Here is a 25,506-nt window from a genome sequence, read left to right on the forward strand (position 1 = left end):
CCTAATTTATGATTCAACAGCACATTCTGAAAACCTTTTATAAAACCTAATAAGGGATGTTCAGTATCTCACAACTTTATAGACCTGTGCATGTTGAACTGTATATATTTGTATTTGGAAAGATGATACTGACTGATGAAACAAACATGAAGTTTTAAAAAGTTTGAAGCTCAACTATACTTTAACAGGTTAATAAATTACTAGTTCTTGACAACTTTTGTATTTACCATCTTTTTAATCTGTAAGTTGTCTTCAAAACTCTAACATATGTTTTGAGTATTGGACAGGTTCGTGAATATTGGAAGTTGGCTAAAATTGTTAAAAATTGTCCTGGTAATTACAGACCTATTAGTCTTACATCAGTGGCTGGAAACGTTTTTGAATATCTGATAAAAGTTGCTTTACAAAGTTATTTAACAAAGGTTAAAAGTTTTTTGGTTACTCAGCATGGTTTCACTAAGGGAAATATCTTGTCTTAAACACCTTTTGCCAGTCTTTGAAAATATTGCTGCTTATATAGATAAGGCATGGGTGTGATTTAGTGTGTTTGGTTATTCAGAAAGCATTTTACAAGGTGCTACATAAAAACTTGTTAAAGAAGTTCTCTGTAGATATGGGGGCTAAGTTGGCTTATTGGATAGAAAACTGGCTAGATAGAAGACAGAAGGGGGTTGTTATAGATGAAACTCAATCAAACCAGATTAATCTCACAAGTGGGGTATTTCAGGGCAATGTTAAAACCTCTGTTCCTTTTTACTTACTTTAATGGCATAGATGAATGGTCAATAGGTTATTTAAACTTATTGATGACTTTAACGTTTTGGGTATTTCTGGCTATGAGCAGGATTGCTTTAAAAGGATTTAGATTATTTGGTGAGTTGGAGAATGAAATGGCAGATGGCTTTTCATTGTAATAAATGCATGTGGAATATAACAAATTGAATTATAATTATCATTTTGATTGCAATAACCTCATCAGTGTTATAGAAGAAAAAGATCATGGTGCAATAGTTCAGCAGTCTCTTAAGCCATCCAAGAAGTGCACTGTTGTTAAAAGCAGGGTAAATAGTTATATTGTACCTGCAGACATATTGAATACCATCCTGGAGAGGCTATAATGTCATTGTATAGATTACATTTAGATTATTGTGTTCAGTCAAGGACTTGTTACTTCAGGAAGGACATTCAGCTATTGGAAGGGGATCAGAAGATTGTTACTAGGCAATACCTGGGATGAAAGGGCTATTGTATTCGTTAAGATCACTGAAATTGTTTTCTTTTGAAAATAAAAGTTAGATGGGATCTTATTGAGGTGTTTAAGGTTGTTAAGGTAACTTGATTGCATTGATTCCTTATCTGTTTTGTATTTATTGTTGACTAGGGGACAAAAATATGAACCTCAGCAAGGTAGGAGTCATATTTGGCTTAGACTGCTATATTTTTCTGAAGGGAGTGATTGACTTTTGGAATGGGTTGATTTCAGATGTGGTAGATGTAATTAACTAAATGAGTTTAAGGGAAAGCTTTATGAATATGTGATGAATGATAATGTCTGGCTTTATTGTTTAGTGGATATTGTTGCCTAGTTGTCATTTAGTGTTATGCTACATACAAAAAATAAAATAAGACTAGAATCCATCTTCAAAATAAAAAGAAAATGAAAAATCCAACATCCACCAATTAAGAAAACATTTCTTAACTACGGCTAATTTTACATGAATAGCAAGATTTGTTAGAATAGCATAATCACAGTTATTTTACTTTGTATTAATTTTTTTTTAACAAATTTAATATTCTAGTAATTGTCAAATCTTCTTTTTCTAACTATTTTTGTTCTATTTCACTCCCTGGTAAATCAGTTGTTGTATGCCTTGTTCTCTAAAGTGTATCAACTTTCAGCTGTTACTTCTTCATTCTTGAAATAAACTCCCGAGAATACTCGTGGTAGAAATAGTAACATAAACTAAACGCTAATTGTTATTACTTGTACATTTACTATCAAATTGAAATATTTACTTTGTAATACAAACTGTTTTATTTGACAACTATTATGGAAAGGTTTGCTGTGCCTTTTAGTTCTTCAGATAACATATTACTTTACATACACATGTTTGTTTCTGTGTAAATGTAATGTGCTAAAACTTTATTTTTGATATTTCCAGCACTCTGGAGATTTGTTTTCTGTGTCAGTATTGTTTATGAACTTGCTCTGATCTTTATCTTATTTCAGGTAAGCTCAGATATTTTGAAGTTTTGCTAATTACATAAACCACTGTTATGAAGCTATGGTCTATTATCATGAATCTTTGAAAAGAAATTTATAAAGAAAATAACACGTTTGCTGCTGAATTAGCTATAAAATACAAAACAATCTACACACTGAACAGATGTGACCATCAGATGTACAGGAGGAAACAAAAGTCTACACAATAACATATTTGATCTCATTTTGAGCTGCTTTCAAAGGTCAGTAGCACATTATTCTAAGTGTAACATCCTTCAAAGTTGATTGAATATTATTCCAAGTGTAGCATCCTTCAAAAGTTGGTTGAATATTATTCTAAGTATAGCATCCTTCAAAAGTTGGTCGAATATTATTCTAAGTAAAGCATCCTTCAAAAGTTGGTTGAATATTATTCTAAGTATAGCATCCTTCAAAAATTGGTTGAATATTATTCTAAGTATAGCATCCTTCAAAAATTGGTTGAATATTATTCTAAGTATAGCATCCTTCAAAAATTGGTTGAATGTTATTCTAAGTGTAGCACCGAGTTGCTCGAATATTATTCTAAGTATAGCATCCTTCAAAAATTGGTTGAATGTTATTCTAAGTGTAGCACTCCTTAAGAGTTGCTCGAATATCATTCTAAGTATAGCATCCTTCAAAAATTGGTTGAATGTTATTCTGAGTATAGCACCCCTTAAAAGTTGGTCGAATATTATTTTAAGTTTAGCACCCCTCAAAAGTTGGCTGAATATTATTCTAAGTATAGCACCCCTCAATATTATTCTAAGTATAGCATCCTTCAAAAGTCAGTTAAATATTATTCTAAGCATAGTTTGAGCATCCTCTTATTGTAGACTTAAGTAGTTTGCTGCAGTCAGTTAGCCATATTTGATTTCACTGTAGGCCTAAAACAAAAAAATTTTTAAGATTATGTGAAACCAAGTTTTAAGTAGTTTTGTTGTTTCATTATTAACACTGAAGTATAAAATATAAAGCTTCATTCTTCCATTATATTTAGTGCTAACTTTTATTTTATATTTTACTTTGTTTATATTCAGATTATCTAAATAATACAGTTGTGTCCTCCAGTAATAGTGAAGAAATTAACAATTATTATTACAAATTTATTTTGTATATAAAAGTACTTTATACTAGCTTGATGTTGTTTAATCTGTAAATATCTGAAAAGTTATCTTGTCTACTTTGGAAGGCACATGGTATGTATCCACTAACTTTTAGATAAATAGATTTATTTTTAAAACTAGTGAGAGTACTAGGTTTTACTTGGGTTATTAGGTTGATATATTCTAGATGACTATGTCAGTGTGTGTGTGTGTGTTTTCTGAACCTATTTTAGCATTCTACAGGTAGACATGGTCTTCAACTCTGAGCCTCTTTTGGTTTATGCAAATGAATTGCAGCCTTTGTTTCAGTTTTGTTATAAATTCATATTTTTATTACAATTTTAGTGGCAGGGGGGCTCTAAAATCTTGTAAGTGTAGTGAATGTTGATATGATTTAAAGAAGTAGTTAATAAATAAGTCTGAAGTTAAAACATAAGTAAAGATAGCCTAGCCTACAACTAAGTACATAAAATTTATCATGAGAGTAAAAATATTGAGCCAATTTTAATTTGTCTCTGAATTAAGATATTTTCTGTTATGTCCCCAGCATTTTTAAGAAAGACGCCCATTTAATTAATGAAGATTCTAAATTAAAAACTCAACAAATATTTTACAATTTTTATTGTTCATACATTTCATTTTATACTTTCAGTATAAAGATTAACAGCAATATTAAGTTATACTTTGTTGCTAAGCAGCATCACATGAAAGTCATTGTTGGAATGCATTGTTACTAAAACACTGACTTTTCTATATATATTAGGAATTGTTAATCTAAATAATATACTAGGAGGTATACTACAGGATAGTAGTTCTTACCTCGTCATTTTTGACAGGCCGTACATGGGGTGGTTGTACTTGCCTTTACATTTTTGATGGGCTATACATTTATAATAAAAGTGTCTGTCTGTCTGATTCCTATTTGTTTCTATTGGGTTTCTAGGTTCTTTTCTTCTGGAGCTATGATGGTCATACACACAGACATGCTCTATTATTACAGATGATTATTGCATGCTTCCAACTTTTAAGTACAAAAATTGGATTTCTGAAAGAAAAAAAAATACAGAAATAGGCTATGTTTTAAAAAAAATTGATATTGGTTATTTTTATTTTCTAGCATCCTGATGATGCACGCACATTATTAAAACACATTGATAAGGATTTAGGAAAACCTCTAGCAGAGAGAGATTATGGTGGAAATTGTTTAATTTATGATCCTGATGTCCCCGAAGATCCATGGCACAATTTTTGGGTGAGTTTATGTATTGTTTTATGATCTGATTATCATACTTTTGAGAATACTTCATCTTCTATGTATGTGTAGAAAATAATGTATATTTACATTAGATTTTCTATTAATCAATATGGTAATAGTCAGCTCGAAATCTGTCTTATTTGTTGCTAGTCCAGAAAGGTGTTATCAAAAAAACAAAAATAAAGTGTCATTTCAACATCTGTTAAGTTATTTGGATTTTTTATTACATTTGAAAATTAAGTACATAAATAAAGCTATTTCTTGAGAATAAAACCCGTGTTAATTCAGACACTGTGATCATGTAGTTTGTGTAACATGTTTATTGAAGTTTGTTTGACATAATATTGCTTCTTTGTTTTCAATATAGATGTTTATAGTACTTGTATGTTCTTCTCTCTCACTGTAATGAAATTGTTCATTGAACAAACTGATTTTAGATGACCTTAATATTTTTTCAATCACTTTCAAAATCAAGTGTCATGAATCATTCTGAGATCACAATTTTGTAACTGTTTAACTGAAGTGATTAGGATTCAGTGTTATATTCAAAGTGCATGTCATTACAATTTGTAAAGCATATAAAGAATTTAATTTATAGAAAGGAAATGTAGAGACAAAAATTCAGACTTTGTTGTTTGCTGTTCCTCAGAATTATTTGTATCAACATTAGTAGCTTAAACCTGGTGTTTCTGGTAATTCATGATAGTTATTTGATGAACAACTTAAGCCTAGTGTTTCTGGTTATTCATGAACAATGTTGTATTTACATTATTGAGTTGCATCCATTTTCGTTTTAAAAATCAGTTGTAACTCATTTTATTTAAAAGAAACAACTAATCTATAAACTTTCTTTATTGCTAGTACTATAGATTTTCAGAATGCAAAAGTTGATGCATTATATTAAAATGATTTTGGACCATCACCACATTATTACAGTCCAAGTCTTGATGTCCAACCATCCTCTGTTTGACAACTATGAATCTTAACAATAGCCTTATAATGTAGTTTCTATTTGTCTCCATCCTGAGGCCATTGTCTGAAGCACACTTCTCCTCCAATCATGCTTTCCATAAGTTATCTCATATATGATAACACAACTTTTCAAACTGTGTTTTAAAAGACTTATTGTACAGAAATCTATAGGTACTGTACACAGTGGCTTGACTTGTGTGTCTTCATATGTAATTGTATTCTGTAGTTGCTTCAGGTTTTAAAAAGTTGAAAACAATATATTATGGAAGCAACATATGTACATTGACTTGCATTGTTTTCACAGATGAGGGCTCTTGATTACTTTTGTGCTGTTATCTGGGCATATGGAGAGCTTTTACCACTGATTTAATGTTCATAGATTCTCACTAATACAAGATGCAGTGCTTTTTACTAGTCTCTCCCTGGATGGTCCTAGTGCCCCAAGTTTACCAATATTTCATTGTTTTCCACTGCCATTAAGTTTAAATTTTTAAACTACAGCCTAAACACATTTTAATAATCTGAGGATATGAATATTTTGCATCAGAAAGGGATGTTAATACCATTCCTAAAAGTGGTCTGTTTTTGGTAGCTTCACACTACCTACTATATACCAAGTAAAGGAAAAAAGTGACTTAATATAAAATGTCATTGAAACATGATTTTTATATTAAAAAACGTTTTAATACAATGTACCAAAACCTTTTGTATTACTTAAATGAGGATAAAAATTATTGATGAACTTTGAGCTATTTCTAACACTTGATGTCTGTAAAGTTACTTCCATTTGATGATATATCTTGAAATACTTAATGCTTTATTGTCTGAAATGGAAGCTAATCATTTCCTACTCAACACTGACTCTTCAATGTAGAGAACAGGTAATGTGGAGATGGGTAGAAGTTTTATGTATAATAATTTGAAGGCTGTACTGTGTGCAACAACAGGTGTTAGCTGTTTTCTGTCGTTGTTTATTTTCTAAGCTAAAGGTTTGTAGTAATTAAGGTTATACACCATACAAGAAATATATCTTATTAATTTTGTTTTACTTCCATACATATTTACTTTGAGACAATTACAAGGCAAAATATAACCATGCCATTAGTTCTAATGCAAGAAATAGCATACAAGTTAATGTTTAACCTTCTTTGTTTCTGGTTTGTCAGGATAAACTGGATATATTTGTACCAACACATTTCATTGGCTGGTGGGTCAAGGTAAGTTAAATAATAATACATGCTTCATATGATGGTTATTACATTTAAATCACCTTTTAGTTTATTGAAGCAAAATAATGTTATTAGGGGTAATTAAAGTGTGTGTGTGAATTTGTGGTGTTAAATAAATTCTACAGAATTGAGGAAAAACAAGACAATTGTATGTTTCTCAAATAAATCGTTTATTCGTGACCATGGTTTTACCAGTAAAGGCACCTGATGAAACCTTTACTAGTGAAACTGTGGTCATGAATAGGTGATGTATTTGTGAAATGTACAATTGTCTTATTTTTTCTCAATTCTGTACTTATGGAGTTTCCCCAAATACTGATGGTTTCAAGTATCATTTGTGTAAAACCTCCCAATTAGTGGCATAGTAGTAATAGTTTTTATTGTTTTTACTAAATTACTGTGTTGTTTTGATAGATCTTTAACTGATATTTCAGCCTACTATAACAGAATATTACACACCTGAGTTAGACTCAGTACAACTATGATCCAATACTATATGTACTTAGACTGTGATCTAAGTTATTAGTATTATTAATGAATAAAGATGCCATTTTTAAACTATCTTATCACCAATTTTTCCTTGCATTTCAGACTTTGATGTTACGAGACTGGTGGCTCTGTTCTGTAATCAGCATCATGTTTGAGGTCTTGGAGTACACACTAGAGCACCAGCTGCCAAACTTTAGTGAATGCTGGTGGGATCATGTACGTAATATGCAGCATAGAGTTTTTGAATGGTTTGTAATTGTATAAATAAACAATTTGTTGCTGAACAAGGTAAAAGCTTGACTTCTGTTGGTTATAAAAAAAAAAAAATAGCATTAACCCTTTTACTACAGGTTCAGTATGGTATACATGAGTTCATCTGCACATGAGCACACATTAAGTATTTACACCATAACTTTTGATACAGTATGTGTATTTTCACAAAATTTGTTAGACTTTTAGTAAAGATTGCAAGTATTTTGTATACAAAAAGTTACAATTTTAATAAAATATTTTTATTAAAGATACAGATTTATTAAAGATGTTTGTGAAAATAGTCTGTTTCGTTACTAGTCTTAAGTGCAAAGTGATTTCATGTTACGATTAAAAAACTATTCTTCGTGCCAAAAACCTCAAACATTATTTGCATAACCTCTGAAACCTTTTAAATACATTTCAAATGGTTGTTTTCAGTAAGACTTTATATTTTGTTATTTTCTTTACTCTGTGTGGTGTCTGTCACTTAAACAACATCATAACCATCATAAAAAAATTAGGAAATAAAAATTATGCTTTTTTCGTGCTAAAATGACTACATATTATAAGACAAAAAACAAATGTTTAGTCAAAGTAGCTTAAGTCTCATAATTCTATATATCTGTATATTTTTTATTATATTGACCTTCCAGTCATGCCTAGCAAACATTACATAACTTGTATTGGTGCAGTGCACATGCACTCATGTTACGTTTTCAATAACATAAAACTGACCTTTAGACTTAGCTGTTTTAGTGGACTAGTATTTTGTAATATACAGTCAAAGTTCATTTATTATACAAAAATATATTATTACTATTTATAAATAAATTCTTAATCTTATTTTTCTTAAAATACAGAACAATAAATCGAGAAGTAAAGCAAACAATTCTCTTTTTGCTACAACCTTTGCACTCGGTTGCTGATGGACATATGTTGCTAAGCCTTTTAAAATTTTACACATGGAGGATATCAAACAAGCTTGGCCCAGGTGGCTTAAGGCGTTCGACTCATAATCTGAGGGGTCACTGGTTTGAATCCCCGTTGCACCAAACATGCTCGTCCTTTCAGCCATGGGGCATTATATTGTTATGGTCAATCCCACTATTCATTAGTAAAAGAGTAGCCCAAGAGCTGGCAGTGGGTGGTGATGACTAGCTTCCTTCCCTCTAGTCTTACATTGCTAAATTAGGAATGGCTAGTGCAGATAGCCCTTGTGGAGCTTTGCACAATATTCAAAAACAAACAATCAAACAAAATTTTTTTTAGGTTTTATATATACAGTTGCATAGCAAAAAATCAAAAATAACTACACTGATATTTTAGAATTCCATTATACTTTATTAAGCTTAGTAACTAAGATGTATTTAGATTTTTAAAAAATATGAAACTTTGAGACACAACCTATCTCCTTGAAATCTTGGATTGAAAGAATATGGTAGCCTTTTCACAGATTAAAATGACTGAGAAAACACTGGAGACATTCTAAGCTCTTGATTGGTTACTATGTCATATATTGAAGTTAAATGCAATGCATATAAGGGACCATTTTCAAAAATGGAAAGAGGTGAATGGAACCATTGTGTTTGATTCAGTGCATAAGCCATATCTCAGCAAAATAAAAAGATGTGAGGTTCTTACTTTGTATTCTAGCTTTATAATATTAGTAATTTGAGTTCCAAATGTGTAGAAACTGCACTTAGTAGTTTGAAATTACAAACATGATTTTAAAATGTGCTGCATTCAACATACCACATGATTCATTAAACTTTATATTTAGGTGTCTTCTTTTAACATTTACTTTAAATAAAGAAATTAAATCATATATAATATTAAAGCTTGAATTATAATCTACAATTTGATCCCAAAGTTGTTGACATAAATTTGTAAAATAGTCGTTCAGTAAGCTTTTGAATGCAAGTAAACAAATGTGATGACATGGCCTTTGAACCATGACCTATTGCATCATAGAGAACTGTTGGTATTTTTTGAATAAGAGGAGATGACAGGTGGATGTAGCACAGAGGGATCTGGTTGTCTGTTTTATGGCTCTTTGAACAAATAAGATTGAAGGCTATGAAAACTTGTTTTAACTAGTGATGACAAAATTATAATAAGGAATTTATGTGAAAATTTTGTACTTCTTGGAGGGAAAATCTTGAGAGAAAATGTCAATTCTCACACAAGAAAAATTCTAGATATGTTTTTATATTGCCTTAAACAATAAGATCTTAACTCTTAAACACAGTTAAAATATAGGTTATTAGCTAAGTTTTTGTTATATTTATTTCTATACTATGATAATAAAGTAGTTTAATTAAATTTGAATGTAACTCGCAAAAAACTCATGACATCGACAGAAAAAGATCTCTATGGAGAGAAGGTTAAGAAGTAAAGAAAGGCATCATATTACAAAAGTTTAAAGATATTGTTCCTTGTTATTAGTTAATGTTAAAGTATCAAGTTTTCTTAAAATTAGCAGTGTGGCAAAACTGAAATGTTTAAGTTTTAGAAGTCTGTTCTTTGAAACTACAGACACTTTGAACATTTCCACATAGTTTACTGACTTTTTCTCTTCTAGTGGATCTTGGATGCACTGATTTGTAATGGATTGGGTATATATTTTGGAATGAAGACTCTTCAGTACTTATCCATGAAGCCTTATCACTGGCGAGGTTTGTGGAACATTCCTACATATACTGGAAAACTGAGGCGTATTGCAGCCCAGTTTGGACCACATAGCTGGATTGATTTTGACTGGAAACCGACTATTACTCTCAGTCGTTGGCTTTCTGTTTTAGGCATAATTTTTATTGTAAGTCTGTAAATACTGTGCTATGGAAATGTTAAAGAATGATTAAGAAATAAGTATTATAAAATTATCTTTTCCTTCAAGTTATTTGAGCACTAACATGACAAGAAAATATTTAGTTTCTTGTTATAAACATAAACTTCTCTTGATAAAGTAAAAATCTTTGTACATGAAATATTGGTGTATTGTTGAAACTTTGTAGCATGTATGTTTTCATTAATATATGCAGCTATATTATTATAAAATTGAGTCTTTCTTTGGACAGCATGGTCAAGTTGTTGCAATCTGAAGGTTGCAAGTTCAAATCCCTGTCCCATCAAACATAATAGCCCTCTCAGCTCTAAGGACATTACAATATGGTGGTCAATCCTGTTACTTGGTAAAATAGTGGCCTAAGAGTTGGCAGTGGGTGGTGATGATAGTTTCCTTCTCATGTCTTTCACTACTAAATTAGAGACAGATAGCTCTTGTGTAACTTTGCACAACATTAAAAATAAAAAAGTCCAGTTCAATTGGCTGAAATCTAAACAATTTCAGATGTTTAATGCATCCAAACAGTCCACAATAATTATATACAAGTTAGCAGAAAGCAAATTTTTATGAGGTTCTATATGATAAATAAAACAACTGTAATAATTTTTGAAATATCCATTGCTTTTAAACAATGTAGGTCTTGATTTTACTAACGATTTTTTCCTTTTTTTTTCAGTTTCTAGTAACTGAATTGAATACTTTTTACTTGAAATTTGTACTTTGGCTCGAGCCACCTCATGTATTGAATCTACTGCGTTTAATTCTCATAGTACTGGCAGGAGCTGTTGCCATTCGAGAGACATTCCAATACCTGGATGATCCGTAAGTGGCTTGAGTATGACAGTTTCTGTTGTGTTAGCTCAAACTATATTTCTTCTTGGGATTCAGAACTTCTCATTGCTTGTTACCATTGACTTATCTCTAATATATGATTATAATTTCTCAACACTCATTACCACTGACTTTTGTACCCCTGCGTCCCGAGTAGTTTTTTGCTCATAACTTAAAGAGTATCGCGATTAGGCTTATAGATGTATGGTATATTGTAATTATTATACTAACACATATTTACATAAATTTTTATTCAAATTAAACGACAAATAACCAAAAATAGGAGGAGCAGAAAGTGTTCATACAGTTCACAACATGTGACAAAGCTGATATTCCTGAAAAAATTTTGTTTAGTTTGGCAAATAAACTACATTATACCATTCCAGAACTAGACACGGGTTCATAATTATTGGAATCTAGCCAACAAAAAATGTACTTCTGTCAATTTAGCGCCGTCTCCGTCATTATCTGCTTGGTAATCATGGCAAACAGGAAACAACTGTCCAGTGATTTAAAAAACCGAATTATTGTAAAATACAAGTCTCGTGTGTCTCTTTCCGGTATTGCTACACAAATTAATGTACCAAAATCTACTGTTCAAAGCATAATTGCCAAGTTTAAGCTTACACGATCAACTGCTAACCTCCTTCGCTCCGGACGCCCCACCAAAATTCCAGAGAGAACCAAGAGGAAAGTTCTCAGAGACACTAGTAGGAAACCTCATTTAACTCGGAATGACAAACAGAAACTGGTAAAGAAAACTGGGTTGAAGTAAGCACCTCTACAGTTACGAACATGTTACGCTCTTATGGGTTCAAAGCATGCCGTCCTCGTAGAACTCCATATTTAAAGCCTGTTCATTTAGAAGCACGATTGAGGTATGCAAGAAAACATGTAGATAAACCCTTTACCTACTGGAAGAGTATTCTTTGGTCAGATGAGACTAAAATCGAGCTTTTCGGCCACAATGATGTTCGCAATATTTTCCGTAAGAAGGGGGAACAAAATCTTCCAAAGAACACTGTCCCTACAGTTAAACACGGAAATGGCTCAATCATGCTATGGGGTTCCTTCAGCTCTTCTGGTGTAGGCAGCCTTCACCGCGTCAACAGAATCATGAAAAACAAAGAGTACGTTGATATATTAGGCACTTGTATCAAGAATGATGCTCAGAACTTGCGGCTTTGGCGTTGTTTGATCTTCCAGCATGACAATGACCCTAAGCACACATCGAAATATGCGCAATCCTGGTTGCAAAGGAACCATATAACCATTCTGGAGTGGCCATCGTAGTCACCCAATCTCAACCCAATTGAAAACGTTTGGCATGAGTTGAAGACCAGGATTCATCAGGGTCATCCGAAATCTTGCAAGAGTTGAAGGCCTTCTGTAAAGAAGAATGGAAGAAAATACCAGTCGAGTACTGTCAAACGATCATGGAGGGCTATGAGGAGAGATTGTGCCAAGTAATTCACCTGAAAGGCTACACAACTGACCATTAAAGTAGATGCACGAACACTTTCTGCCCCTCCTATGTTTGGTCATATGTTTATAAACAGTTTATTTCTCGTTCAATTTACATAAAAAAATTATGTAGATGTGTGTTGGTATAATATTTATAATATACTCTACTTTCATTATCCTAATCATGATACTTTTCAAGTTATGAGGAAAAAACTACTCATGACACAGGGGTACGAACACTTTCTGTCGTAACTGTATACAGTTATGAGAGTTTAAAATAAGTACACTTTTGAATTTTTCCACTACACCTATTTTGTTATATTATTCAGCTTGCAAATAACTTTTAAATCAAGACTATACTTAAAACATCACAAACTGTTGTAGCTGAATAGAAAGTTAATTAGAATATTCTACCATAAACCTAATGATTTGTGGCAATGTCAAAGAAACTTAAAGTATTTTATATTCATACATTTCATTGTAGTTTATTTTTATACTATCTTAATTGTTATATAGAATATACTAAAACCATTGTTTTCTTTTAATACAGAATAGCCTTAATAGTCAAAGTAATTATAGAAACTGATATGTCTGTATTGCAGGAACTGTAAAAAATTTGGACGGCAGTCCTGGGTCATGCTAGCCATTGTCATCACAGAGTTTTTGGTAATTGCCAAATTTGATTGGGATACCATCACTAAGCCTCTCCCAACTTACGTTGTGTACTTCTGGATACTAGGTATCATTGGACTTGTAGGATGGACAGTGTGGACCTTCTTTCTTCGACCCCACCCTATTAATCCCATGTTTCTCTGCAGAAATTATAATTCTAGTGAAGGCTGTATTGAAGAGTCAAAACCCATCAACCAAATAGTAGCTGAAGAAAATGGAATTCTACAAAAAAAATCAAAGTAAGATGATTTGAACCAACTTAATTTTCAGAAAGCCCCCTACTAGTCAGTCGTGTAACTTTCTTCAAGAAAAGATTATTCTTTGTGTGTGTGTGTGTGTGTGTGTGTGTGTGTGTGTGTGTGAGCTATAACTTAACAGAATATGTAACAATTATTTTTACTTGCCTCAAAAATGTCTCTTGGAAAAATTAAAAAATTCGTTTACTTAGAACTCAAACATATTTTTAAGATTTTAGTTGGTTAGTGTGTGGCACATGGAATACTATTAAATGCTACATTTATCAAATATATTTGTATGAATTTGCTATATATATATATATATATAGAGAGAGAGAGAGAGAGAGAGGGAGAGAGCTAACTTATTTTGTGTATAAATTTTCATATATTTTCCATTACATTAATGTACTACATTTTTTAAACTACAGTATCATCAAAAAATTGATTTAGGTAAGTAAGAGCATTTAGAAATACACAGACAGTTTTCCATACCTTTTTACAAACATAAATAACTATAACAGAAATATGAAGTAAACATCAGATGTAATATGCAACTTATCAGTTTGCATTAATATATGTGCATTTGTACAGAATACTAATTAGTATTAGTATATTTTCAGCTTATTTTAGGATGTAGTGTATCATATACAAGGTTAATTCCATGGTAGTTGCAGTAATTACTAGTATTAATAATGAAGAGCTTAACATCGGGTCTGTCCCTCAACCAGAGGTGAAGTAGTGTTTGTGTGACAGGGCAAGGAACAAGAATTACATCTTAACACTTGTTTATTATGTAATACATGTATGTGGTTAACCTGGTGAAATGTTGTAACTAAAGATTTACCCTGTGTATCTGATAATAAGTAAGTTTTATTTAACAGAGACTTTCTTTAGTTATTTTGATGGATACACGGTTGAATAGTCCCGAATCTGCTTGCTATATTGAATCATGAAATCCATATGATGATAATGAACTTCAGCTACAAGCAGTAGAAAAGCCATGGATCATTCAGAGTGACTGCACCACCTTAACAATGACAGTCGTATTGGTTCTCTCTTTTACAGTTGTTGAGTCAAATTACTTCTCTTCATTATATGTTTGAGGTTGTCTGATGTGGCAAAAGGTTACTATTTCCATTATCACTGTTATCCTTGTCAGCACCAAGCCTACTTGTGGATGCTTTCACATTATCTTTGGGCTTGATATATGGATATACCTCAACAAAGTCCATCATGGTTACAACCACAGCAGCAGCACAGGTTGCACATCAGATGTACATGTACAGGTAATTGAGGGAATAAATGTTGACTGATGATGGCATGATGAAGAGTAGAAAAGTTCAAGCCACAGTCAGTGGAGTTATCCTCTGAAGATTTGTCTTTCTCTGGCCTGAAAAAATATATCTGATAACTGACAAAGAAGAAGGTTCACCTGGACTCCTATCAGTTATACAAGTACTGTCATTGACTGTGGAGTTTTTGCTCATTATGTGGCCAGTCATAAGTTGGTCAGTGGAAACTGTAAATTGTAATTGTCATATCTCATTGTATGTTACATTCTATACAAGTTTTACCAAAATTGGATAAACTCCAGTTTTTTATCTAATTTCTGCCACATAGTTATTTTTGGTTTAGGGAGAGCATGCTGATGAAAAATACATAGAAAGGTACAAGAACTTTGTTGCAGAAAGTAAAGGCACTTTTGAAGCACAGGTTTTGCACACTTTTATACAATGAGTAGCACAAAATGTGATGACTGTATAAAAAATCTTGTACAAAACTACTTCACTCTGAAATACTACTTTAAGTTACTAGTAATTCTTGTAAATTTTCCTGAACAAAAGCAAACATCAAACACAACACGCTTTTTCTATTACTTTTGTTTTTTAATACTCCACACTACTTACATATCAATGCTTGTAAGGAGTACATCAAAATTAAGTAATATAACATTTGTTTAACTAAATAATTTCTGTTTTGAAGATTTTAACCTTGTATGCAATTAACCTGAATGTAACATTCTTCAACTGTGTGTAGAATTTTCTCATGTTCTAAAATGTATATTTCTGGTTAAAGTTCTGAATGTCTTTTAAAACATTGTTGGTAGAATGTGTTCTTTACCACTTCGTTTCTCAAGGTTGTATTTTCTTTGTTTTTAGTTTATGTTGTGTAAGCAGTAGAAGAGAGAGTTCATGATATTGGCAAATGAATTTTCAAATCTTGTACTGAGTATCACATTGTCTCAGTTAGAAGCATGGTGGTTACTTTGATTTGGTGGCCAGACTTCTAAAATTGTGTTCTTTCACATTTTATATACATATTAAGGAAAAGGTATTTTTCTTGTATTTTGTGGTTTCTTAGTGACAATGCTCACATTGAATATTGAATTTTATTGTGTAAACTATTGGTTATATATCACACAAAACTGAAATCCTTTTTTTTTTTAAGGAATTGCATATTCTAAAGTGTTTAGATCAACTTTGCATCACATGAAACATTACTATCTTCCAGCTCTTTAAACAACACAGATGTCTTCTTCCCACTGAATTCTGATTTAACACATAATCTTAAAATGAAATTGTATAATTACATTTTTAAATCATTTGTATAAATAACTTGCAATGGAACTCACATTACTACTACAAAAAATGAAATAAACCCAAAAGCTTATCACTGAGCCTGTTTATTTATTTTATGTTTTTTATTTACTTTTATGTTTTTTACTCACATCAACAAATAACACAGTATAACTGTTTTTCACAGTTTCTGATTTTGTAATTAATGCCACTTCTAATTTGGAATGTAATAACTGTTCCCAGGAACAAAAAGCATTTTTGTTTCAAATGTTTCATACCTCCCATCATTATGACTAGGACAGTTAGCCGAATTCATGATAAGCGTATGTGAGGTTTACATAAGAGAATTTAAAGTTAAGTGAAGAAACTGAGATGAGTAGGTACTAGTAAGATAGAAAAAGAAAATAACAAAAAGCACATACAACATTTTTAGCTTCTTGAATAAACTAATAAAGTTCAGTTTAATAAAATACATACTCATTATGTCTGTAACTAAATTGATACAGTGATCACATACCAAAGTGAATATGTACAGAAAGACTGTTTTAGCAACAGTCAGTTTAAGTCAAAAAACAGTTAAACTTAACAGTTTCAACCACAGTTTTAAGCATTAAAAAAATCTACCATTTAGAAAAGGGAGAGCAAAGTTAGAAAACAATAGTACAGAGTTAAAGTTGTAACGTTAATAAAAACCTTCATGAAAGAAAAATGTGAAAAAGCTATGAGCTTGCATGTGAAAGTCATCTTTCATCTGAGTCTTGTAATGATTACTTATTACTCATTGTAACCTTTCTGACACAGAGCAACCAGGCTGGGACATAAACTGTTAGATAATGTTTCTTGTGAAGCCAAAGAGCTTAGAGAGACAAAGCAGAAATCAGATCAAGTACTGTAATTTTCAAAATATAATGTGGATTTTTTTTGCTAAAAAGCTGCATATGATATATGGTATGAAGTTTACAAGTTTTTTCTTCTTGCAGTTGGTCCAACACATCTTTTCTTACTTTCAGTATGAACATTAATATATATTCACATGAAATATTGCATTTTGATGGTATGTCATTTATTTTCACCATGTCTAAACAGTTTTGGAAATAAAGTGATCAAGAAACTAAGTTTAGTAATTTTTAAAAATTTGTGTACATGCATACTTATAAATGTTTGGAACTACAAAACTAGTTATCGCTACATTTCATTTGTTATTCAAAACTAAAAATCGTTTTTACTGGAACTTTCAAAGTATGGGTCCAAACCACTGCTCTCCATGTAGCAATCATAAAGGCAAACTTCCTTTTAGTGATTTTGTAGACTACCATTCTGGTCAACAAATGGTTACAAATGTCTAGTTATATGTGTGAATGTATTATATTTGGAAAATTACAGTATGTATACAACTTGAACAAAATGCTTGGCAAAAATATCAAAAATTTCTGTCACATGTTGCACTGATTTATAAGAAAAAATATCCATAGTACATTACTTGAAGTTTGTGATAAAGAATAGTGATGAAAGATCTTACCTCTTGAGGTAAGACATATCAGGATACAAAAAATAATCCATTAATATTTGTTTTATTTCTGTGTGAGTGTGTTTTACATACATCACAGATCCAAATATTTCAGACTCTGAGGTGAAATTTTTAAACATTAGTTTAAATGTTGTATTCATAATGAAATTGTCACCTTGTTTTCTGTTAGAATATTGTTGTTTTTTTTAAGACAGCAAATGGAATTGAAAGATGCTATCTTCTGGACAGTAAACCAAATGCTTACAACCTTTAAAATGCAACAGATCAAATTTCACAGCATTATTTTCTTTATAGTTCTAAAGAAAAACTTATCAAACAATTTCTCTGCATTTCTATAGTTTCCACATAATTCTTGTTAAAGACAACATTAGGAAAGCTTTCATTCACCCCACATATTCTTCAAATCATGCATATAAGTACATCATACAAAAAACACACTACTAAAACTGAAGTAAGAACTAGATCAATAATATCTGTCTTCAAAATACAACAGAGTCAAAATATTTCATGTCATACATAGATATATTCAGGTATGTAGGGTGTAATTTCAGGCCTGGACTGAAAAAAAAGGCACATTATGAGGTTTAATTTTTTAGTACTTTAGTTGCGATAGTAATAGGTCTAGTAGAAAAATTTAGCCCCATGTTCATGCAACCCCATAACCAGAATGTGAGCATATCGAAATACGTTTCGATTTGTAATATTATAGCTAAGTGTGCCTAGGCCAACATATATTTTGGTAATCAGTCAGTTTTCCTATATTGTGTGAGTGAACATGGATAACACATTTCCTGTAAATCAGGGTTGTTTCTCGATTATATGTATATTTATATTTATGTGGTTTTCTTATAATATCTGAAAAATAATTATCTTTTTGTACTATTATCTAATCTCCCACTAGTTAGGTATTTAGTGAACTTTTGCCATTTGTCTACCTGCTGATAACAGATAGTTACTGGATAGTATATATTATTTGTACTATGTGATTTTCATTTTAGCTCCCTGACTACTTTAAAATGTTAAAGTGGACATTGGGGATGTGTTTTTATAGATGTATAGAATAAGATTTTCAGTAAACATAATAGTTTGTTGTGTGGATTTCATAAATTATTTGATGTGAGCCCGTGTTGTGTTTAATTAGTCTGTTTTACTTTGTGAAAACTGCAGTGTTGTACTTGTGATAAGTAAAAAGTTAACCTACTGAATATGTTGATAACAGTATATGTTAGCCTGTCAGTGAGAACAAAATATACTAATGGTAATTGAGAATCAGATGTGGTTTATGTCTTCATAGTTTGTGAGGTTCTCAGTTTATTGAAATTTGCGTAATTAGTAATATTAAATAGATTTATATATCATTTACTCAAAATATGTTTGCTACAGCATTATTTCTGAATATAAAAACATAAATTAAGGTGTGCTATGATAAACATTCATTTCTATTTTGTTTTTCCACACCTGTATACAGTTGTATATTGAAGTTGCATGGGAACATATAAAGCTGATTCTACATTCACTTTGATACAGAATACCTATGAAGATACTTCTACATAGTTTTTTGTTTGTTATTGTTTTAAAGTTCTAGAAGGTGTGTTTAGGTTGTAAAGAATTTCCCAGATAAACAGTATTTCAGTGAAGCATGAATGTGTATATAGAATCTCAGAGCTTTTTTTCTTGGGTTTCACTAAGATATATTTAACTATAGACAAAATAAAGATATTACTGATTTAATTTCTACAAGACGATAACATGCAGACCAGTACAGAGTATGATGAAAGTAGAAAATATATCTTAAACACTGGATTAATTAAGTGGTTGTTCCAGAATGTGTTATGGCATACATACTTTTTATTTTCACCTTTGAATGTATGCATGGTCAAACCACTATACTTAATATCCTAAAGCTAGCAAACATGCTTCCCTTAAGAGCAACTGTTCAGCAAGGATTTTAACAAGCTGAACAGTACACTTTTCTGTCACAAAATTACTTCTAACTGCATCTTGGCAAATAATTTGATGTACTTTTGTATCTCTGGCATTTTCCTAACTTCTCACTGGATCTTGCCTCATAACTTTTGTAAACAAGCCAATCTTTTTCTTTCTGTAACTTGCATTCTGATATTTTTTCTTGTTGGATTCTTTCTGTGATTAGTTTGGTTATCAGTTAAGCAGTTGGCACATTTGATTTTTGATCATTTTATACTTGTACTGAAGTTAAAAAAGTGCAACTTAAATAAATTGAGTTACTACAAATTTATATGCAACCAACTCTTGTCCTGTAATTCCTACAGTCGCAGAACAAATCATATGATAAGTGTCAGTTCTCCAGCATATAATCACTTTCCTTTAGAAATATCACAATGATTTTCCACTCGGAAGACTCACTTTAAAATTCTGCATTAAACTCACTTTATGACAATTTTAGTAGTTTTATTTAAAAAATTAATTTCATTGATAATAGTACATGTACAAAATTAATGTACATTATTAAAAAGGAAAGTACTGTTTATCCATTAAGGAAGCAATTTAAAATAAATGTGATAAAATGTGGTCCTATTATGTTTATTTCTGCAAGGGTATATTTATTAATTTTTATTCTGGTGTGATATAAATCTGTTATCATTTCTTTAAAAAAAATGTGGACACACAGTTTTTGTTGTTTTTTAAATAAATAATCCAACTGTAATGAAACTTTGTTTGGAACTTCCCCTTATGTATTGAAAAATAGTCATGTTTCCTCTAAAATAGACAAACTATGGGAAGTTTTCTGGACAGATGGGCATTAGCCTGTTATATATATAGATATGTGTGATTTTAAATGCAACTAACTGTTCATACCAGCATGTACATTGCTATTGTAACTTAAGGCATGAGATTTTTAATTAGGCTAACATACATGAGGAATTTATGTGCTGCTATGTAACTTACAGTCCACTATTTCTAATCAGGCTTACACTTAAGATTAATTTATACGTTATATAAATTAAGATTTAATATTTCTATTCAGACACTTAAAGAGGAATTTATATGCTGCTGTGGAACTTAAAGTTGAATATTTCTAGTCAGGCTTACATTAAGGAGGATTGTGCAAGCACTGTTTCAAACTATTATTTTCAATTTTGTAATGTTACATACTTAACCCAGTAGCTTAGAAGTTGTCCATAACTTTACAAGTGACCGTCATTTGTTCTACAAGTAGTTTATACTCTGATCGTACTGTGGTGCGACTTCTGTACCCTATGCAGACGTGATGCTGTTTACATATTCTATGGAACATCCACTTGGTCTTCTCATCAGTATTCTTAGTAATTATTTTACAGCTATTGCTTTGTCATATTTTGGTCTGTTTGAATGCTTAATATACCTCTTTCTGCAACACTTACAGATCTCATTACCAGGCAGCTTTCTTGTTCTTTTCCTTTTTAATTAAAACAAATATTCAACGACTCCACAGACTTCTAATTATAAAGTATTGTACGTCATGAAGCTTAAAACAGTGTTTTCAACATTTTGAGGGGAAAAAAAGGCTAAAATTGACTGTGCTTATGTTTTCTGACTGAAGTTTAAGATATGTATGTGTTATCTCCTTCCATTTGAGTAAAACACTGTTTTGATTATCATACATTGACAAAAAATTTTTCCATACAAGTAGCACACACACAAAGGCAGGATCTGTTCTGTTATTGTAGGTAAATTAATAACAGACTTAGTAAAATTGTCATTACTCTGATAGATCTCACATTGTTGCAATAGTTGAATGTTAGTGATAGTATACAAAATGTAATTCAAAATAAATGTGAAAACAGTAATGACTAGGGGTGATAAGGTTATTCAGCAGCACTAAATAGATCTCTAAATTGATGTTTATCAGTGTATCTCAGGACAGCTGGTAGGGGTATTACAATTTATCTTTTAAGGATTTCAAATTGTTTTGATGCCATTTAACGTACAATTGAAATAAAGATTTACTTTCATGGGGACCAGAATAATCTATTTCTGAGGGTCTTGTTTATGTAAACCAAGTGATGGATATTTTTCAGTGTATAATATGTAGCTACAAATGCCCAAGTTAGTTTTGATCTTAATTCTAAAATGTGTATGAGATGTAGAATAAAAACAGTTTTTTGGCATGTATTTGTAGGTGTATGAGAACTGGGATTTGCACCCTGTTATCAGTGGCTTTCATGAAAGGTATATCCATAAATAAATGATACAACTCACTCTGTGTTGTTCATATATTTATAGCCTGGCAGAGGCTTACAACATTCTACATTAATATGATAATGATGATATGTTGTAGTAATCTGCATAATTAAAAAAGTATTCTTGTACACATTTAAAACCTCATGGATTTACAACAGACTTCTCTAATTTGCTCATGATAAATTTCACCAATACACACACATCACACAATCCATTTGTTTTAAAATAATATATTAAAAGAAGCTACGTATATACAAGTGTTTCTTACAACTGTTGATTATCAGTTATATTTAGATCTTTAAATATTTGTCAGAGCCCACACAGGCTGTTTCAGTTACTTTAGAACATACTTTACTAGGATGAACTGTTCTTCATGTTCTGTTGTTAAAATACTGCTTGTGATAAAATTATCTTAAAATCACCACTGTAACTCTGAGTTACCTCAACTATAATCAGAACTTAAATATTTTTCCTTTCTTTTCCCATTAAAGTCCACACAAGCTGCTTCAGTTACTTTAGAATACAATTGATGAGCAAGTTATTACTTCTACACTGTGTTATACCAATAGTGTCTGTGATAATTCCACTTTAGAAATTGCCACTAGATGTTCATCATGGCTAAGCTCACAATCACTCAAACTACATTTTGTACACATATTTGTAGCCTGGCAGATGCTTAGAACATTCTACATTATGAAATATTATGATGCAATAATAATTAATTGAAACAATGAGAAAACTTAGAGGGTTCCAGTTTTTCAATAATACAAGCACTGATTCACAACAAGTGATTTAAACTTGCAATAAACAGTTGCTTTTAAAAATAAGTACAGCACAAATGTTAAAATTTGTTAAATGGAAACAGTTGTGTTTATTTAGCATACGAGAAATAACATGAAAGAGAAAATGTTATCAAGAACGTAAAGTATTTAAAGGGAGTTATCTAAGTGGATGAAAATGAATCATTATCATACAAAATCCAGATAAAACTCGGATGTTTATAAAATTAAATAATAAGCATCTATAAAATACATAATGTTATGCTTCTACAAGATAATTATGACACAAGCAAGCATGCAGAATACTTAAATGTTTAGAATGAGTCATTGTTAGTATACTGTACACTTAGATCTTTGATGTATATTCTTAATATGCCTTGGTTATTGTATATGCTGACATGATACACAGTTGCATTCCCAGCTTATCACTGTTTTGTAAGAATATGTTCATGGAAAGTTTATATGATTGGCTCCTTCCCTAACTAATGTATCTCTTACTGTTGTGGTTAAAAATTATTCAAGCTATTATGCCTTCAGTAGTATATTGACTGCCATCTTTGACAGTTGTATTCTTAAATTTGTGTATCAACACTGAACAGGATTAGTAACTTTTTCCATGTAAGTTAGTATTTAAGTTTTCAGTTTAGTTTTAAGAATTACACTACTCACTTGATTAATGCACTTAAAACTGATTCAACAGTACTTACAAAAGTACTGTATTTTACACCTTGTAAGACACTTTTTTTTCTTGAAAAACCCCATGCATCTTCCAAGACAAAAGTGATGGTTTAAGGTAAGAGGTTACCTTAGGGTCTACTCAAAACGACCTCTTGTACAGATCATTAACTCAGTTCTTATCAATTACAAGTATTTTCAATAGAATAAAACATTCAATTTAACTAATATTGTCAATATACTGTGAATAATATGATGTATTTGACTGCATTTACTCAGTAGCTTGAAAAAAAGTCAAGGATGCATCAAGTTGTTGGTTGCCGAGTCAAAATAATTTTATCTTAGAATTGCCTTTCCAAAATTAATGTGCTTCTTCCACAACGTTATGTCTTACAAGGCATAAAACAGTAAAGGTAACATTAAAAACTTTTATGTCCACTTATAATAAAGACAAAATTAGATGATTGGTCTTCCTTAAGTTATAAAATGGCATCATAAAATGACCTTTAAATGAGGTTACTTAATTGTAGGATATTGTACCAAGGCAATGCTACACCTGACCTAAGTTCATTATCACATAATTCTTGTCAGTTTTACAAAAGAAGGTATCAAAAATTACAAGGATATAATATATGTATCCTTGATGAAAAAATAACTTTTTATAACATGTTAAAAGTGCATATTTTAATATAGAATTTACAATTGTTTGTCTGAGAAAGAAAGACTGAAAAATTGGATTTTAATGAAAAATATTATATTGCTGTCAAAGCTTAAAAAATAATATTGTATCATCAGAATTAAAAACACTTATTATAGGTGCTTTTATGAACATCTAGGTTTGGAAAATGTGATAGAAAATTCTTGTTTTCCAGAGCTGTCCACCATTTTTCTTTTCTTCAAAAGTAAAGCAAAATTAAAAGCTTCCAAAAAAAAGGCAAGGTGCAAGTCTTTAGAGTTTTGATAAAAATAGTACATCATGTGTATCTTTCTAGTTTAATTACACTGAAAATAATTTTTCATATAATTTCTTAAAACATTATTAGTATAGATGTGAAATATCCAGTTACTGATGTATGTTAGAAAAACAGGCAGACTGAAACACTGAGTATAGTAAGAACTGTTTTATCAATTCCAGGGTATAAAAAGGAATTTTCTATTATCAACAATATAAACAAACTTAATTGATTTGAAAGCAAAACCTTTTAATTCTCGGTTTGGGAATCGTGACATTTTTTTACTTCTGGAAGCACTTTTATTCTTTGTTGGTTATTTCAGAACTAAAGTAAAATTAAAGCTACTCTGAATATGCAAAACAAAGCACAGGTTAAATTTTGAGAATTCTAATGGGAAAAAAAAGTTGTACTTTGAAAAGCAAATATCATATGATGTTCATCTTTCTTCCATGTATATGTCTCTGCACTGTCTATCAAATGATATGAAAAATTTTTCACAAGATTTAAAAAAAAAACCAGTAGCAAAGCTTTGGAGTATTTAATGAAAACAATTGGTTTTTGTTGTTTTTTTAAACATGCAAAGGGATGTATATTTCAACCCAAAATTGAATAAAAATTCTCTAATTGTCTATATTTCTTCCAAAAAAGAAAGAAAACTGAAAGATTAATCATTGCCCTGTAGAACCTCCAGAAAAAGTGAAGGGGAACTGATAGAAAGTTCAACAGCAGTCAACAACTGGCAGTTGCATGAAAATAAGTATATGAATAAGTATTGAGGAGAGAAAGGTTGTGATCTGAGAGTAGTTGCTCTAAGGATCAACCTCTCCCATCAATATCAGAAGCAGTAGAAACTTTACATCAAATGCTTACAACATAAGGACCAGAGCTCTTACCTGCATAAGGAATCATCCTTACCCTAAAGTACTGCAGAATTGGTGGAAACATACCTAATGTAGGTTGATATGAAAAAGATGGCAAAGGGGTCAGTAACAACCACACCGTGGCTGCAACAGACTAATGAAGGCCAAGTTTGGTCACAAACCTGTGGAGATGCAATAGCTTCTTTGCAGCCAGAAAGATTATGAGTTTCATCAGTAATTGACATAGAAATAAATGGTATTTACTGAACATAATGCTCAGATAGAAGATTATGTTTTGGATATTAGTATAACCAGTACCTGACATGACCTTAAAGT

At 31.1% G+C, this 25,506-nt stretch overlaps 1 protein-coding gene across 6 annotated transcripts in view; it reads left to right on the forward strand.

Annotated features, from left to right (window-relative positions):
• Positions 1-24,966, forward strand: part of LOC143225318 (phosphatidylserine synthase 2-like) — a 48,042-nt gene extending 23,076 nt beyond the window's left edge. For 4 of the 6 annotated variants that reach the window (XM_076454469.1, XM_076454467.1, XM_076454468.1 and 1 more), the window contains 8 exons: positions 2,163-2,230; positions 4,469-4,603; positions 6,745-6,795; positions 7,399-7,512; positions 10,130-10,363; positions 11,070-11,215; positions 13,291-13,599; positions 15,756-24,966. In XM_076454469.1, coding sequence (XP_076310584.1) covers positions 2,163-2,230; positions 4,469-4,603; positions 6,745-6,795; positions 7,399-7,512; positions 10,130-10,363; positions 11,070-11,215; positions 13,291-13,599; positions 15,756-15,792 — 1,094 coding nt within the window. In that variant the 3' untranslated portion in view covers positions 15,793-24,966. The remainder of the gene's footprint in view (positions 1-2,162; positions 2,231-4,468; positions 4,604-6,744; positions 6,796-7,398; positions 7,513-10,129; positions 10,364-11,069; positions 11,216-13,290; positions 13,600-15,755) is intronic. The other 2 variants (XM_076454470.1, XM_076454471.1) reach the window with 2 other exon arrangements.
• The last annotated feature ends 540 nt before the right edge of the window (positions 24,967-25,506 follow it).

This window comes from Tachypleus tridentatus, chromosome 9 (assembly GCF_004210375.1).
Source record: "Tachypleus tridentatus isolate NWPU-2018 chromosome 9, ASM421037v1, whole genome shotgun sequence".
Classification (NCBI taxonomy): domain Eukaryota; kingdom Metazoa; phylum Arthropoda; class Merostomata; order Xiphosura; family Limulidae; genus Tachypleus; species Tachypleus tridentatus.